This window comes from Lissotriton helveticus, chromosome 9, assembly GCF_964261635.1.
Source record: "Lissotriton helveticus chromosome 9, aLisHel1.1, whole genome shotgun sequence".
In the NCBI taxonomy this organism is placed as follows: Eukaryota; Metazoa; Chordata; class Amphibia; order Caudata; family Salamandridae; genus Lissotriton; species Lissotriton helveticus.
Genome location: NC_136070.1, coordinates 905,318,241 through 905,334,963, shown reverse-complemented (window position 1 = coordinate 905,334,963; position 16,723 = coordinate 905,318,241). Strand labels below are relative to the sequence as shown.

Here is a 16,723-nt window from a genome sequence, read left to right as displayed (position 1 = left end):
CTTGCCTGTGTTTTAGGAGTGAGAAAAGGGATACATTTGAAGTGAGGCTGAATACCAAGAAAGGTAAGTGGATGAAAAGAAGGGACGAAGGGTGGGGGTGAAGATAGCGAAATGCGAATCTGGCGAACAGAACTTTTCTGAGGCTATGTGGTGAAGTGAACGGGAAGTAAAGGGGTAACTTGTGGTCAGACAGGTGGTAGCGTGACCACTTTATTACAGGTCAGTGTGGCCAATGCCTCCAGTCTTCAACTTTTCACCTACAAACGATTCTTTTCAGATGTGTTTGTCAAAATAGTTCAATGGAAGACCAAAATGCTTTTAGTTATTATTCATAATTCCTGGCATGGAAAGAGCACCCGTAATGACCCAGGGAGAGGTGGTTACAATAACAGATAGGTGCCAACAGTGGTGTCGGATAGCTTTGCAGGTATCAGAAACGCTCGAGGATCAGTCTATACAGGAATAGGGAGACTGGATAAGGAGGGCTTATTGATCTAATATGTTAGGCATCTTTGGCCTCTGTTCTCGCTCAGAAAACAGCGAGTGATGGAGCAGCAACCAGAGCGCCTGCAGTTGGCAGTAATGACTACTTGACACTGAAGTGGACAGGATAGACCAGAAGTGAGGACAAGGCCAACCCACCAAGATCTTTTCTGGTTATTGGCTTAACTAGTCGTGTAAAGAGAAAGCTGTGTTCGCCCGAGCAGTTGTTGCTTCTCCAGTGACAGGAAACCAACAACCCTATCTTAGGGAGCCTCTCAGCTCTGGCGCATGGATTTTCAGAATAGCGTTTTGTTGTTTGGGCACTCCCCCTACATGCGCAACAGGATCGTATTTATGGCCGTTGGTTAAATCTGTCAAGGTGGCATCGGACAATGTGGTGCCATTCTTGCAGCCTCTTAATGTTAGAGGGGAATGAGTTGAAGAAATGCTGGTCATTCACTGCCAGTCTGAAGGGAGAAGTGAAAGCCGGGCTGCTATCACCCAGTATGCATGTGTTGTAACCTGTATTGCATGTATCTGATTACTTTCCCCCTAGCTGCTCAGCCAGTGTGAAAGTGATGCATGGAATGTTGGTGTGAGTGTCTTGAATGGAATGTTTAGGCGCCTGGATGCTTGAGTGTGACAGTTGGAGTATGTAGATTATACCTGAATGCAACTATATCCAAGGATGAGAATAACTTGGTTTTCACTGCGATGCCCTTCCCTGGATGATTTGTGTGTGTTATAAATTAAAATAACATAACATACTAATATAATCCAAATGTATTGTATATTTTTATCTCAATTCCAATGCTCAAAATAACTTTTCAATTGCGGTAATCATGTTGGACCCACAATAAATGCAATGCATATGCTTTCCATGTAATTGAAACAATATGCAAAGCGGAATACTGAGTGTGTAAATCCTATCTAGGTGATTTGACAAAAACATTCATCTTTAGTCAGAATTGATAAAGGTAGCACAACCAGAGGAGATGTACGGGGATGGGATTTGGTGACCATCAAAATTGGGAATTCAGCCTACATTAAATGATTAATAGTTTACTGCAGATTTTGCATAGCATGCACTGTTGAGTGGAGTGCTATGTGAAATCCACAACTCACCCTTTCTGTCTTACCTGCAGAATAACTCTTGGATACGTGATCATGACGAAACGGGTTCCACGCACTCCGGCACGCCCGGCCCCTCGAGCGGGGGAATTGCCTCGCAGAGCGGCGACAACTCCAGTGAACAAGGTATGAAAACTTTGCCTCTGCCCTTTCCACCCTTGCTGTGCTCCTTGCCTTCTATGCAGTGCACACTAACCTGTACAGTGCATCTCCTCTTCCATCCAGTGTTTCTCCTTTTCAACACAGTATCTTCTTTCTTGTATTACTTTTTTAACAGCGCTACTCTTAAGAGAAGGGTGTCCGTGTGTTTTATATTTACACAGAATGCGAGGCTGTGGTATCCAAAATACATTGAAACATAGAAAGCAAAAAGAGGGTTTTTAAACTTTAAGCATGAGCAGAGCAGGACAAGACAGTGAGGGTGTGTGTGTGTGTGGGGGGGGTGTTGGGGGTTGGATGGGACCAGGAGTGCTCCTTCTGTTCCTTCTACACTTTCCAGTGCTCCTTTCCCTTTCAAACATTGCTTCTCCCACACAGGACCTGCTTTAGGGCACTGCGACCGGTGGGCGCTGACCTGTGGAGGGAAAACAACAAGGGTTTGGTTAAAGCGCAGTGAGGCCGCGCCACAATATCAATAAACAAAACAAGTTGCCAACACTGCACAGTTATTTACACATTAGTTCAAGGCATAATGAACATAACAATTGCCCTTGCAAAACTACCTTTTCAGTTTGATTTTAATCATCAACTTTTTGATCAATATTCAAAAACACTTTTTTCATTTTTTGGTGTCTTTTTGTAAGAACTATTCAAAAAACGCAGATACGAATATACAAAATCCCTATCAATTCTCTTTTTTTGTGTTTTATTAGAGCCCCATTTGAATTGAACTACACATTCACTTTCTAAAATGTAACCTATATTCACAACATGTGCACCGTGACAGACTTATACATTTATTACACTAATCTACACATCCATCCGTACAATCACACACCATACATACAAAAGTGCCCACCCTGGGGTAACCAGCACAACCCTTTTTCTAGTGAACACACTATTTAATGGTCCATTGTTTTCCGTAGGCCAATCTGAATATGTTCAGTTGTGAAATAGAGGATTAAGTTTTATTGGTCAGATGGCCTTGTTGTATAAATAATGTTTCGTCATGTACATAAGATTTAACAAAAAGTAGTTTTGCAAGGGCTATTGTTTTGTTCATTGTGCCTTGAACTAATGTGTAAATAACTGCAGTGTTGGCGACCTCTGGAGGGGGCACTGTCCTCAGGGGTGGGGTGTGTGTTTATTAATAACTTATGATTGGAGAGATGAGGTGCACTTTTGCCCAGTGGTACTGAGAGAATACGAGGAGGCGATGATGGGGTTGCCAAAAATGATTGTTGTACCGGTTGCCATAAACACTAAAGCTGCCCCGCTCCCAGATCATACAGTGTTTCCCCTTCCATACAGTGCGCCCCCTCCTTACATTGTTCCTTCCCTCCTTTACAGGGCTCCTCCTTTTTCCTTGCCATGTTTCTCCCATTCATAAGTGCTCCAGTCATTCATAAGCGTTCCACATGCTGCAGTTACCTTACCATCACCCACTGATAGTGCGCTGCCCCTTAAAAAAAAAAAAACTTCCAACTCATATTTTTTACCCACTTTGAGGGGTAATTATTTTGAGTAGTTGTGAATCAGCGCAGTAGCTGTTCCCTGTGTGATTTAACTTGGTGACTATTTTTGACTGGCTGTTGTAAGTGTGAACTCTTTAATAGGTTAAAGCCTACTAGACGGCACAATTGTCTGGTTGTGAAGACATCTTGGGGACTCATCAAAAAAGTTACCGCAGAAAGTCTTTCGCCCTCTGCTTATCATTGGCTTTGTATTTTTTCACTCACATTTGCTTGCTTACTGTTAACAGGGTTTATTTGTTTTAGCCAGTCCATTTTGTGTTTCTGGCTCCTAAGGAGCATAGACTTTTACCACCTCTCTGATTGGTTCCTTCTATCGCCCCAGCAGCACTTGACATTCTCTTACCCTCCCATTCTTCTCCCCAGTTAAATAGGGCTTTTGGTGCTCCTTTTTATTAACCAATCCATCTCAGATCGATACATTAAAAGAAAAAAATGCTTGCCGCATTTTGAAGTGCCCACATGAGTGTTCCCTCACTGCTACAAAAGGATGCAGTTGCCACATTATAGGGTTTTTTATTTTACTTTTTTCCATCTCTACAGCAACTGCTGTGCTGTACACATGGCCAAAAATCATTGGCAAAGCCAATAGGTAACATAGGCACGAGCTCTTGGCTTTGCCATTGTTTGTTTTAGTTTCTTTCCTGACAGTGCCCAACACCCGAACTCAAGGCCATTTGAAGCATTAAAGTGTATTTATCCTCTTTAATCCTTCTCCTTCCTTGCAGCATCCCCATCCTTACTGAATTTCCACTACCTTAAAGTGTCCCTTGCATCCTGGAGAGGATGTGGACTAGCGGCCAGAGCTGCCATCCTTGGAGCTGGGGAACCAGCTCCTAGTCTCGGCGTCAGCTCAACGTCCTGTGATTCTGGGCAAATCACTTAATCTCCCCGTGCCTACCAAAAAATGAATGCGTCCATGTGTAATGTAAATGGTGCTCCTGTTAAGTGCTTCAATACATTCGAGTCGAGTTTGCGCCACAAAAAAATACTGCAAAAAAAAAAATTGTTACTCGTGGTGTCGATCAGTGTGTTGAAAAATTAAGCTATTTTGTATGTGTAGACTTCACCCTCCTCTGACTTTAAGTGTAGGAGTAATTCTATAGTCTTGTTCCCCATCCAGCTGTATAAGCAGCTGGAGAAATTCTGCTGAGTCTGAAATGTGTTAATAAAACACTTTCACGGAAGTACAAGCTGATAAACGATGATAAATGGGCGACAATTTTAAAAGGTGGGAGACAGGAGTGTTAGTTACATTTTCTGTCTCCAAAGAAATGCTACTGCGCTACTTCAGAAACCTGGAGAAATCTTCAAGGCGATCAATTGACGGATTAAACATGGCAAAGGGGGCTACAGGTATGGATGGCATAAGAACATGGAATTTGGGTCTTGTGGTTGTGCTTTCCCACTAAAGGGATGAGACTGCTAGTCCCAGCTATCAGAATGCTTTTTGTCAAATGCTGCAACCAGTTAAAGCAGGGATGTTAGTAGGTTGTATAGCAAAATGTCAAGGTCAGAAATATTGACCTACGTATCACCCAGGTCAATAAATGTGGCGTTACGGATAATAAATCTACGTTTACGTATTTATATTTACCTGGACTATATAGAGGGAGTTGATATTCTGCAGTCGGCATTCTTGAAGGTTGATCTTATAAACTCATTATTGTGGTAGAACACTGTTCATTGTAGGTCCACAGGGGCCAGATCCAAGCCAGATTTTCAGATTAACCAATCGTTATGTGCATGTGTTTTATTTAGCTGAATTTCCTGTATAAGTGTATATTGTCAAACCTGGCATGGACCTAGCGCTCCTGAGGAAAGGTAATCTCTTGGGCCCAGTTGATAGCTTTGGGCAGTAGTAGGCAGTGTAATGATAATTTCTGTTTGGCAGGGTTCATTTGCTTACCTTTGTTAATACTTTGCTTGCATCCATTCACAATCACATATTCATTTTCATGCGGCAGTGTGGGTGGGGGAGGATCTAAAATAAAACCTGAATTAAGTCTATTTTTGCTGAAGACGTGGAGGTGAGAACAAGGAAGTTTCGAGTCTAAGTTTAGGAATCATTTGTCAGGGCGTAACCTAGATTTAAAAAAAATAAAAATTATGTGCCGCATGACAAAGCAGGAGAATCAAATAAGCTTCAGCAAAAAGCATTCAAAACTTGAGCTCAGTAGGGCAGTTGCAAGCTGGTATTGAAAACCATAAATGTTTGGGAATCCACACCATGTATCCAGTTTGGACCCTGTGGAGAATAATGAAGGCATATATCATGTGACCAGATCTAGCAACCTGTCACATCTACCGTGGTTCACTCGTCCTCTTTCTGGAGTCCCAAAAACACCAGGATACAAAGAGAAAACAGAGTGTGCGATATGCTCACTCCTGACATGGCAAACACAACAAGATGATTGACGGAGTGCTGAAACTTTACGACTAACCACTCAACCCCAGTCAAGAGGTCTGGGTTTAATCCATCATTCTTATGCTCACTATGCCACCCCAGTTTAGATCCAGCCACAGGAAAATCAGTCTTGATCCTGCTCCTCATGGGAACAGTCAAGCCTGAACTGCCAGACCAGGTCCACCCTGGACCGGAAACAAGCATCCTAGGACCGGTAAACTGGAATAGCATGGGGAGCATAAAAACGATGGATTTAAGCCCAGATCTCCATACTGGGGAGAATGTATGACATTGTTCAACTTTCTGTTCATCAATTGTTGTTTTTCCACTCCTGACATGGTCGCATGAGAATTCATCTGTAAAAATGTGGACATTCAAAAGGGACGAGATCAGCAGGTGGTGATAGGGCAGAGCAACAGCTGCTTCCATTTTCAATGTATAAAGGTGTGGTTAGCAGTGTGCATGTTGTAGATTCACGTGCTGCGTGCTATTCTGCTAACTGGTGTTGGGTTCGGAACATTGCAACTTTTTTTTCTTTGGAAGTTTTGCTGCGTGTAAAGATAGGATCCCCAGGATAGGCCTTTCGAAACACTTGGGATTTTGTTGCAACCTGTCGGATGAGAAGAAAGAACCAAAGAAATATATTATAGTTCAGGCGAACCCAAACTGCACAGGAAGAGGATGGAATTTAGAGAGATGAAGCTGAGGCTGGAGGAAGAGAAGCTACAGTGCAAGGATTTGGAAAGCTCCATTTGTCATTTAGGTGCGCCTATTCCGCAAGCGACAATGCCATTTTATATCTTATTTGCTGCGATCCGGTGCACATCTAAGGTTACTGCTACAGTGGCCTTAATGTAGCACAATTTCCTTAAAAACTACAGTAAGAAGGAGTACAAAGTTAGACTAGGCATTGGGACACCCCCTTTTCACCGTTGGTTTTCATATGTGTTTTTTATGGTTTGGCATTGCTTAGATGGACTATACTCTAGGGCCATGGCATTTTGAGTATGGCTATATTGTCCTATTGGTGTTCCCATTATATTTTGGTGATGTGGCATCGAGTAGTATTTTTGTTAGAGTACTCATGCGACAAGACACAAGAGTCAGTATGTGCTATGTTATGTCGTTGATGTGCTTCCACGAGGGAACATTTTACCGGCTGATTTATGTTTTTTTTGTTTAAGAAACGCAGACTCATAAATTCGCCCTGCTTTCCTCTAATCGCACTTAGGAATTGATTTTTTTTTATTTACTGTCCTGATACATGGTATTTGATTTATGGGTTTTTTCTTCACAAAGTAAGGATGTTTATGCACTTACGCTTTCTTAAAGATGCAACAAAAATACTGACCCTTTGTTGAAAGTTTCTGCTTTGCAATATTTTCCTCTGTATGCCATTTAGGTTCGCCATATGCAATGCAGACTTCATATTTGAACTCCTTTTCAGAACACTTTTGTGTGAGTTATAGCTTGCATCTGCCAATGAGCTCTGTTCAGCAAAGGACCCTGCTCCCAGCTTTCATATTGTAGTATCCCAAAATGTGTCTTTTTTATGGGATTTTCTTTCTAGGTCCAGTGCAGTCAACAGGCAAAAGGTACAAAGGAACAACAGACAACTTCCATGACCAAACACTTCCCCTAGCGAAACGCCAGTTCTCTTGGCTCTGTCAATGCTTGTTCTTTGTATTTGGGGTTGGTGGAGGTTTTGTTTGGTGCGTAAAGTTTATTCAAGGTTTGTTTTTGTTGCAGTTAAGGTTCTTGCAGTTGTCATGTTGGAGTTTTACTAGCTTCATTTCGTTACTGTGTCACGTGTTGGTGTTTTTGTTGTCTTAATTTCAGCAAGTGTTATCAGTTGAATTGATTAGAACTATTATGATCGCATGATCTTTTGGGCATGCCTTTTATCTGCACTGGCTCTCTGATATCACTGCCCTTTATGATCTGTGTGTGAGCTAGAGCTGGTCTCTTTTAGGTCAGGGGCATACTGTTGCACTTGCACTCTTTCTGAATGGGTGTGTGAGGGCCAGTAACAATCAGTGTACACCTGTGGTGTAACTGGAGGGAGGCAGAGCATTTTTTTGGGGAGCGGTGGAGTTGAGCAAGTTGTCAGTTAACTAACCCCCCTCCCCCCAAGAAACCGTTGTCCCCGCTCTTACCTGAACCGGGCGGCAAACTCAGGGACCACTCTGGAAGGCAATAGGTCTAGCTACGCCATTGGTGTACGCATGGACGTTGTGGTGTTGCGGATGATACTGGTTGATGGGTACTGTCATACTAGATGTTTACAATAGTTCTGAGGACTGTAATGTCTCTCTTTATTCTTTCCACAAGCAACTTATTTGGTAATGCCCACAAACTATAGGTTTCCGGTGATAGAGAGTCACGTGTAACTAGAAATTTGGCTTAAATTCCGCTTCCCACACTAGAGATGAATGAAATGACACTGAGGGTTTAGAAAGAGAAACATGTTCATACCCTCATTGCAATGCACTGGGTGTTTAGTTTAAAACAGTGAGGAGGAATACATGTCTAGAGCAGGGCACATGGCTTGGTAGGTTGAACACCTGCTGCTGAGCAGTTTCTGCAACCTGCAGATAACAGGTTTCCATTCAATTGGGGGATCCAGTCTGCCTTGCAGCCTTCCGAGGAGGTTAGAAATGGAGTGAAAAAGTTGCTTCTAGAAGATTCTGCCACCGGAATGTCTTCCAGTTGGACGTTATGAATGAAATCAAGGGAGTGTATTTCCCTCTGTATTCAATGACTCTTGTATAGATGTATGCATGTTTGTATGTCTGTATGTATGTGGTACTTATATAGTGTGAATCTCGCTGAAATGCAGAGGATCCCTGTTCAACCTTAAAATTCAAGCCATAGTCAATATGTGATAGGAGCAGAGCTGGTTTGTGGACTGCTGCTGCATCATGATGTAGTGCCCTCTAAAGAGGCATGTATTCAGGTATTTCCTAATTTGGAGCAGGGTTGGGGCAGTCCTGATGGATACAGAAATATCGTTCCAGATCCCAGGCGCATAGTCTCTTTCTGTGAGGAATGATTTTACTTTCCTTAGGGGAGAAAGCTGGTACCAGGACATCTTACTTTGGTTAGTGATGGGTTCCTTGGGGGTGAAATCTGTGTCCAGGGTTGAGGTTCCAAGCTATTTCATGCTGTTGAGTCAGGTTTGGACTAGTTGTTGCTTTTTGTCCTTTACAAACAGCAGTTGTTTATGTTTTGGTGAGGTTAAGCTTCAGGTAGGTGCTGGACATCCCCATCTGGCTATGGTGCAGGCTCATGTCTGAGGCGTTGGATATCAGGATTTGAATGAACTTTCATATATAGTTGTGTGTCCTCTGGAAATTAGAGGACTTCTGTCCCCTTCAGATTCTAAGTAAGCAGGGCCAGACTGGCCGCAGCATGCACCAGGCGTTTTCACCTGTGGGCCGGAACGGTGAGGGACGGTTTTGGACCCGTGGAGGCAGGTTTTGTGACTGGGGGCTGGTTTTGGACCTGTGGGGGCAGGTTTTGTTACTGGGGGCCGATTTTGCAGCAGTGTTGCAATATTGTCCCCTTGTAGCAAAAGCGGGAGCAGTGCTTCTCTCTATCACCCTACTCCCTCTCCCCCTCCTCAGGGGCCAGTCAAGCAGATTGGCAGGACTGGTTGCTGTTCCCAATCCGGCTTTGTAAGTAAGGCCTGTCATCTTTCTTAAAATTTGTGCTTAAGACTTGGTATTGTACGATGCACCAACTCCTCAACCAACCTCGGATTTTGATATAGCACGCCACTGGCCATATACGCGGCCTCTAAGAGCTGACTCGTAGATCAGAATGCAAACTTGTTACTGTGGGAGTCCCCGACAGAAAAGAGAATAGTTGTGTCTTATGAAATTCCCCCACGCCGGTGTAAGTTTTCAGTGGATCATATGCTCAGTAGTTTCTTTGTGGTAGGGTCTTGTATGCCTGTATGTGCTTAGATGTGTGCACACGGAAGACTGGGTCTGCCATGGACTATTTCTATTTTGTGACCAGGTAAATTTATGTTTCCCTGCATTTCAGCTTGGCTTTAATGTTCATATCTGCTACACTGGGGTCTGTGAGGTAGGGATGCAACCGTGTGTGTGTGTGTGTGTGTGTGTGTGTGTGTGTGTGTGTATGTGTGTGTGGTGGGGTGTTGGGGGGGGGGTTTGCTTGAGTGCATGTGTGTGTGTGTGTGTGTGTATGTGTGTGTGGTGGGGTGTTGGGGGGGGGGTTTGCTTGAGTGCATCCATGAACCTTTGCTTTCAGTTTTTGCTGTTTGTGTGTGCGGTGTGTGTATGAGTCTGTGTGTACTTTGCATGTGTGTGTGACAGCGTTTTCAGATTAAGCTACATATGCACACACTGTGGGTGCATGTTTTAAGAAGCATACATTGCATTTTGAAAAAGCTAGCTCTTGTGTTCTCAGTTTATATCTATCTTGAGTACAGCCACGGGCCTTTGTGTTTGCTTCTGCGGCTCTGCTTGTGTGCATGCATGCATGAGCTGAATTTGCATGGTTCTGCATTTTATGTCTAGGACGCATCCGTCTGTGCACGCACGTATGCGCGTGTGTGTGTGTATATGTTTATGTTCAACCATCATCTTATGATCGAGCCTATGCCTACGATTATTGCAAGATATGCAGGGGGAGGGGGAGCGCGTGCATTCCAGCACATGCCATCTGTTTGATAATTACCCTGAGAACAGGGGCACCCAGCCGAGAAAACCTGAGGGAAGAAGGGAAGAGGGCACAGCGAGGAAGGCCTCCTGCTCGCGGCCTGTGAGACCCAGGCTGCCCGGGGCAGCGAGGTCAGGCCTGGCGGCCCGGAATAGCCCTCCGCAGCCCCACTGGGGGCAGGGCTAGGATTCCCTTTATACCAGAAGACAAGGCGAGAGCCAGCAAATTAACCGGCGGGGCAGATGCCCGCTCCCCCACTGCATGTCTTTTCTACTCCCGCCATTGTGCGTGGAAAGGAAGCGGCCCATGGACTCTGGCCCCCGGTGATTAACAGACAGAATACAGCGGCCCCGTCCATTCATGACTGGAAAGGGGAGGCGTCTGAGGGGAGCGGGGCGTCCCACATCTCCAATACACGGTGTAATATTGTGCCGTCTCCTCCCTCGCGCTACTCGAATGATTGCAGCAGGAAACGCAGAATCAGCTCTCTAAGATGTCTTACTCCTGTATAACATCAGTTCAGTGCAAAGTTATTAGAAACCCTACACGAGAGGGCTTCCATCCTGTGTGTTTGTGCGTGCGTCTGTCTGTGTGGTGTGTGTGTGTTTGTGTGTGTCTGTGTTTGTGTCTGGGCGTGTGTCTGTCTGTGTGGTGTGTGTGTTTGTGTGTCTGTGTGTGTGTGTGGTGTGTGTGTCTTTGTGTGTGTGTTGTTTGTCTGTGTGTGTGGTTGGTGTGTGTGTGTGTGTGTGGTTGGTGTGTGTGTTTTTTTCAGAGCCCCAGGGCAGCACATCCATGTTATCAAGTGATGTCTATGAACAGTTCAAGTGACTAGTAACAGTTTATTGGTTAATTAAAAGCATTAACATGTAAAAAGTGTGTCTCTAACATATTTACAAAATTAAAAAATCGGTGTAAAAACAACATTGCATATCCGGCTAAAAAACATTACCCAGTTATAAAAGCCAACGGCGCATTTTAAGATAAAAAAACAAAGTTACAAATCACAGCCAAGGAACGTGGCCATGCAGATGTGTTCCGTGTTAAGAGAGATTGGGGGGTACCATTTGGCCCGGGTGCACAATCAGATCGTGACTTCTCAATGATCTTAGTTATGTCTGTGGGCAAGTGGTGCAGTGGAGCAGAAACAATACTTCTGTCTCGGGATTTTTTTATGTGATCAGGTGTCTGCTATCAATGGAGGAATCTGTAAGCTGGCACTCTATCCTGCTAATCCTATGAAAGAAGTAAGCGTGCCAACCGCCCATTGTCCTAAGGGCTGCCTTCATCCAACCTTGACTTTTTATCCAAGACCACTTTGCTTATGCGGATCCATCAACACCAGAAAGCAAAGTGTTGTTTGTCACAATGACGGGACTTGATGAAGGTGTCACTGATGTCAAACGGTCACTTGAAGATGTCAAGGACAGCGTCCATCCTTTCCCATCATGCTTTGTTGCCCTTAAACTGTACTGCAAGCGTGCAGGAGTATGATCCGTCACCAGTTTTGAAGCCCTCATCTCTGCAGTGATTTCAAGTAGAACAATTCAAGGAAAAAAAAGGTCTAGGCTAGGTCTGGGCGTAGGGGGGTTGGTCTCTACTCAGTTTTAACTGAATTGGGCCCCCCACTCAGTCTTACCGATAAGCCCAGCCCCAAGAGCAGCCAAAACTCTATTCCTGCCAGTGCTCCTTACCTTAGTTTAGCCTGTCACAACCTGACATACAATGTCACACTGCAGCACAGAAGAACATAGCCAACTGGGCACTGAGGCGGTCTGTGAGGTCCATATTGTTCTGTGAATAACAATGGGGTTTAAGTCAATTTTCCCGTGTGTTTCTAACTGCTTCCCATGCACACGTGGCTATTTTTGTTTTTATTTGCTTATATCCTTTCAATTTTTTAGGCTCCTCCTGTGAACCCCTGGCTTCTGTTTTCTAGCATAATCAGCATTTTTTGTCTGTGCTTTGGAACAATGTTGCAACACATCTAACAGGAAGGAGCCTGAGGTGCAGGACCTCATCTATCTTGCAACTGTAACCTCCAGTCTAGTTTAAACCAGGATGGGGGCCAGATGTGGTTGATTCCATGTAGCTTCACTATTGCCTTTGATACACTGATATGGACTTGCGTTCTTTGTGGAGGTCGGGGGTGTGGAAGAATGGGTATAAATTGAGTTGCACGGTTTCTCCTTGCCTGGTTGCTTGAGGGTGTTGATGGCACTTTTGCACGTCATTGTTGTTGCTATACCCTTCATTACGATGATGGGTGCAATACTTATCGCATACAATGGAATCTGACTGCTGAGTTGGAATTTATCTGGTGCAATAAGTACCACTCAAATATAAGGTTCCCCCCAATAATGGGGAATAACATGCAGAGTTTGCTGCTTACTGCACCTAAAGTCCATCTTCCTGTTTTCCCGTGATAAATATCAATAGGTTTTAGCTGGAAGCATTTATCAAGGGTATATGGTTTTTATTGCAAAACTTTTTATTGCAGAGCTCATAGGTCCAATAAGTGTGGTACCAGGAGTTACCACACATTGCAGAATTTAATGGCAAACCCGTAAGGAAGGCAAAGGCAAACTTACCTTGGGAAATTTTGCAGATAGCATAAAATTGAAATTTCTCAAAACTTTAGCAGCATAAAAAAGGTTTGCAAAATTCTTCCTTCATTTAGGGCTGCTTATATGTAGTGTGCACTCCTTTCGAAGCCTTCACAGTTTTAAGCTTTTGAGTTAAATGGAGCACACAGATTTTGTGTTCAGACCGCCTCCTGGCCTCCATTCCTGAACACTTTTGGCTTCGTATTCTGGCTGACCCAGTCTGGTTTTTGTCAAGTTTCAATGTTTGAACATGATTTTTCCGTCCCTTTCTTTCACCGCTTTTGGACTGAAGCACAAAAGCACCCAGAGTGTATCTGGAAAATGTATTTTAAGAAACTCTGGCCTCTTCTGGATTGAGAAAGAGGACTTCCCATGCCTGGAACATTGTAACTTTGTACTGATTAAAAAACTGATAAGGGAAGCTAATTACTCTACAGACCAACAACCACACATGACCTCTACCTCAATTCCTTTATCCAATCGGTTGTTCTCGTGCCCTTTCTGAAAATCGCTATATGTTCACCACAGTAGTGCTCTTTCCTGCACCTCTCACTATTATCTCAGTGTCAACGTGCTGTGGATGTCTAAGGCTCATGGACACGTGTATACACCAATCACTAAGGAGAGTCTGGTGTGCAGCTGGTCCATCTTCGCACACAATGGACACCCTATGAGCGGAGAGGCCAAGGACCGAATGGGCATGGAGTCTGAACTACCCCCCACCACCACACCAGAACAAGTTTAATGCCCATTAACTACTTTAGTGAATAATTTGTGCTGCTGTGAACTCCCTCTGCCCCACCTGAGTAAGTTTGAAGTTCACTTGTGTAAACAATGTTTGCTTGTGTGGAGGATTTCAGTCTCCAGAGTTCTCGGTGCAAATCTCTGTCCACCTCTATAGCCACCATTCTCTCTGTTCTCTTACACTGTCTGAATTATCATTTATTTAGGGAAATGGTCTTTACAATGTGGGCAGAGCCACGTGTACCATTTCCCTGCTGGTGCAACCATGCTTGCCGTAACCACACATATGCCTTAACCATGCATATGTGTGGTTAAGGCAGTACGCAGTCTAGTTGCGAATGGAGGGCACAGGAAGCGGATGGACCGGAAGAGGACGTGGACTGGTAAGTGGGACTGGGGCCTGGTTTTAGGTGTGGGGTATAGTTTTTAGGTCTGGGGGGGTTGGGGTTGTTTATAGGGCAGGGGGGGGCGGGTTTGCCTCCGAGCAAGGGGTGTCGGGGTAGTTTTAGTTTTTAGGGATGGGTTGTTTTTAGGGGGAGGGGGTTGGGTTAAGTATAGGGCAGGGATTTAGGGCTTAGGACAGGGGGGAGAGTCTGGTGGTTTCAGGTTTTGGGGATGTGGTTGTTTTTAGGTCTCAGGGGTGGGTCTGGTTGTTTATAGGGCAGGGGGACGGGTTTTAGGCCTCAGAGCGAGGGGTGTCGGGGTAGTTTTCGTTTTTAGGGATGGGTTGTTTTTAGGGGGGGGGAGGGGGAGGGGGAGGGGTTTGGGTTGTTTATAGAGCAGGAGCCAGGGATTTAGGGCTCAGGACAGGGTGGGGGTCTAGTGTTTTCAGGTTTTGGGGATGTGGTAGTTTGTAGGGCTCAGGGGTGGGTCTGGTTGTTTATAGGGCTGGGGCGAGGATTTTAGGCTCAGGGAAGAGGGGCTGGATTGTGATCTTTACCACACATCTCTTTACCAATCATGCATTTCCCACAAAATTACGTGGTGAAGACATGCGCGGTAAAGGAATGTGTTGTTCAGACGCATCCATTGTCAAGGCTGCGTTGTAGAGGCACATATGGTTTGGCCACGTGCCTCTGTCATACAACCATTTATTTATCTTGTATCTCATATAGAGCTACTTTTACTTTTGGTGACCTCAGATTACTAGATGAGCTAGCAATATACAGTTACAATGAAGATACAGAAATTTGGAGTCCAGTGTGATGTGTTTGTTGCGATCCTTGTTCTGTGAGGAGATGTGTAAAATGTTCCCTCTTTGGGAGGTTCCAGCTTCACAAGCTGATTGGTTTTTATCTCAAGGACTGGTCAAGGGCATTCCACAGTCTGGGGTCCTCAACTCCTGAGGATCTGCCTCCGTTTTTCGACCTCTTGAAAGTTTGTTGATGGCCACAGTCTCCCTGCTGCTGCAGAATACATGGGCAATTGCTGCGTGTACCTCTGTGTGTTTCACGACCCCTGTCGCCGCTCCTCCCCCTCTGTCTTCTCTCACTCATAGCCACTAACTTCTCTGTTCTTTCGGTTTTTTTTCTTACTTCAGTCCCGCCCCCTTCTCTCAGCTCCCTTCCATGCCCGTCCCCTTGCCGCTTTCCTTGGTACCGTTCAGCCATGAACCTCGCTTCCCCCCTCTCCGCCTAGCCATCCGTCCCCTGCTCTCCCCTCTCTCCACCCCCCGAAGGCTGCACAGCCAAGGAGCTTGAAGTAATAATTATGTACGAGTGGGGGATGTGGCCTGCGCCTGGAACGCAAAATTGAATCAAAGCATAAAATAAACGTTGAGAACATGAGTCAGAGGTGAGCTCAATCATGCAGAGCATAGACTTGGCACTGTTCAAGCCGCATCAGGCTAGTACCGAGGCTGCGAGCTGCCTTCAGAAAAGGAGGTGCAGCAAGCCCTGCCGGGGAATGCTACCTCCACCCCTAAAAAAAACTGGGGTACCGGGCGAGCTGGTCGCTCTCAACGGCAGCTTGCCCTGGATAGCGTTAACCAACCGTAGAAACACTGGAAGGATGCGTTAGGGGAGGACCAAATTATGAGGCAGGGACTACTAAATAATGAGGCAAGAAAAGGAAATTTATGTGGCATAATTTGGCACAATTATTTTGTAACACTCTGGACACAAGTGTCACCTCTTTAGTACCAGTCTGGCACCCAAATACAGCAGTAAACAACAGAAAGACGACCAGTCAATCTTTGTGAAAGGCCTACCTCTGCGCAGCAACACGCGTTGCCCTGTTTTTAGTAACATTTGGCCTGTGTAAAGTAGAAATAATCTATAGATTATGCAGCAGAGAATGGGTTATGTGGAAAATGCTGCAAACCCACAATCATGCAAAAGGGCAGCGCCCACAAAATTGCATCATTCCAGTGGCCATGTGTAAGGCATATAACCTTATTCGGCAATCACCGATTTAACAAAGTATGACAACTTAAGTAATTAAAGACGTAGGTGACCCTTGCTGACTCACATGGTGCTGTCATACTGATGATACTGTGTATAGATATTTTATCTGGGGCTCACATGGACCCTCTGCCTCGCTCATGTACTGGCCAGTCTTCATCCTTGGTGTTAGACATTGTTGGGATGACTGCCAGCATTAGAGTTCACTCTCTGGTCAGACTGGATCTGAAGGAGGGGCTTGCAGGTTTATACTGATTTCATTTTGTACTATATATTTGCAGCATGTGTTGTTGTAGATCACATGCTCTGCTTCCTACTGTCATCTAGTGGTTTGGCTCAGAATTGTTTTTCTCCAAGTTGAAAGGCCTTGGAAGTTTACCCTGGGAGTCTGAGAGTGCAGAGCCCCTCATCACCTCTGCATAGCTCTGCAGTTTCTGAAGCAACCTTGATGCTGGGAAAAACATAATCTAACAATAGAACATGGAACAGAGCCTGTGTAGGCTGAGGTCATGGGTATGTGTGCACATGAACACTTCCATAATCAACCCCCAAAGACTTAAAACCTTGGAAAAA

At 44.8% G+C, this 16,723-nt stretch overlaps 1 protein-coding gene across 4 annotated transcripts in view; it reads left to right on the top strand.

Annotated features, from left to right (window-relative positions):
* The window catches only part of LOC144781980 (homeobox protein meis3), a 123,020-nt gene that overhangs the window by 67,554 nt on the left and 38,743 nt on the right, over positions 1-16,723 (top strand). For all 4 annotated transcript variants that reach the window (XM_078661079.1, XM_078661078.1, XM_078661081.1 and 1 more), the window contains exon 7: positions 1,629-1,740. In XM_078661079.1, the coding sequence (XP_078517205.1) occupies positions 1,629-1,740 (112 nt within the window). The remainder of the gene's footprint in view (positions 1-1,628; positions 1,741-16,723) is intronic.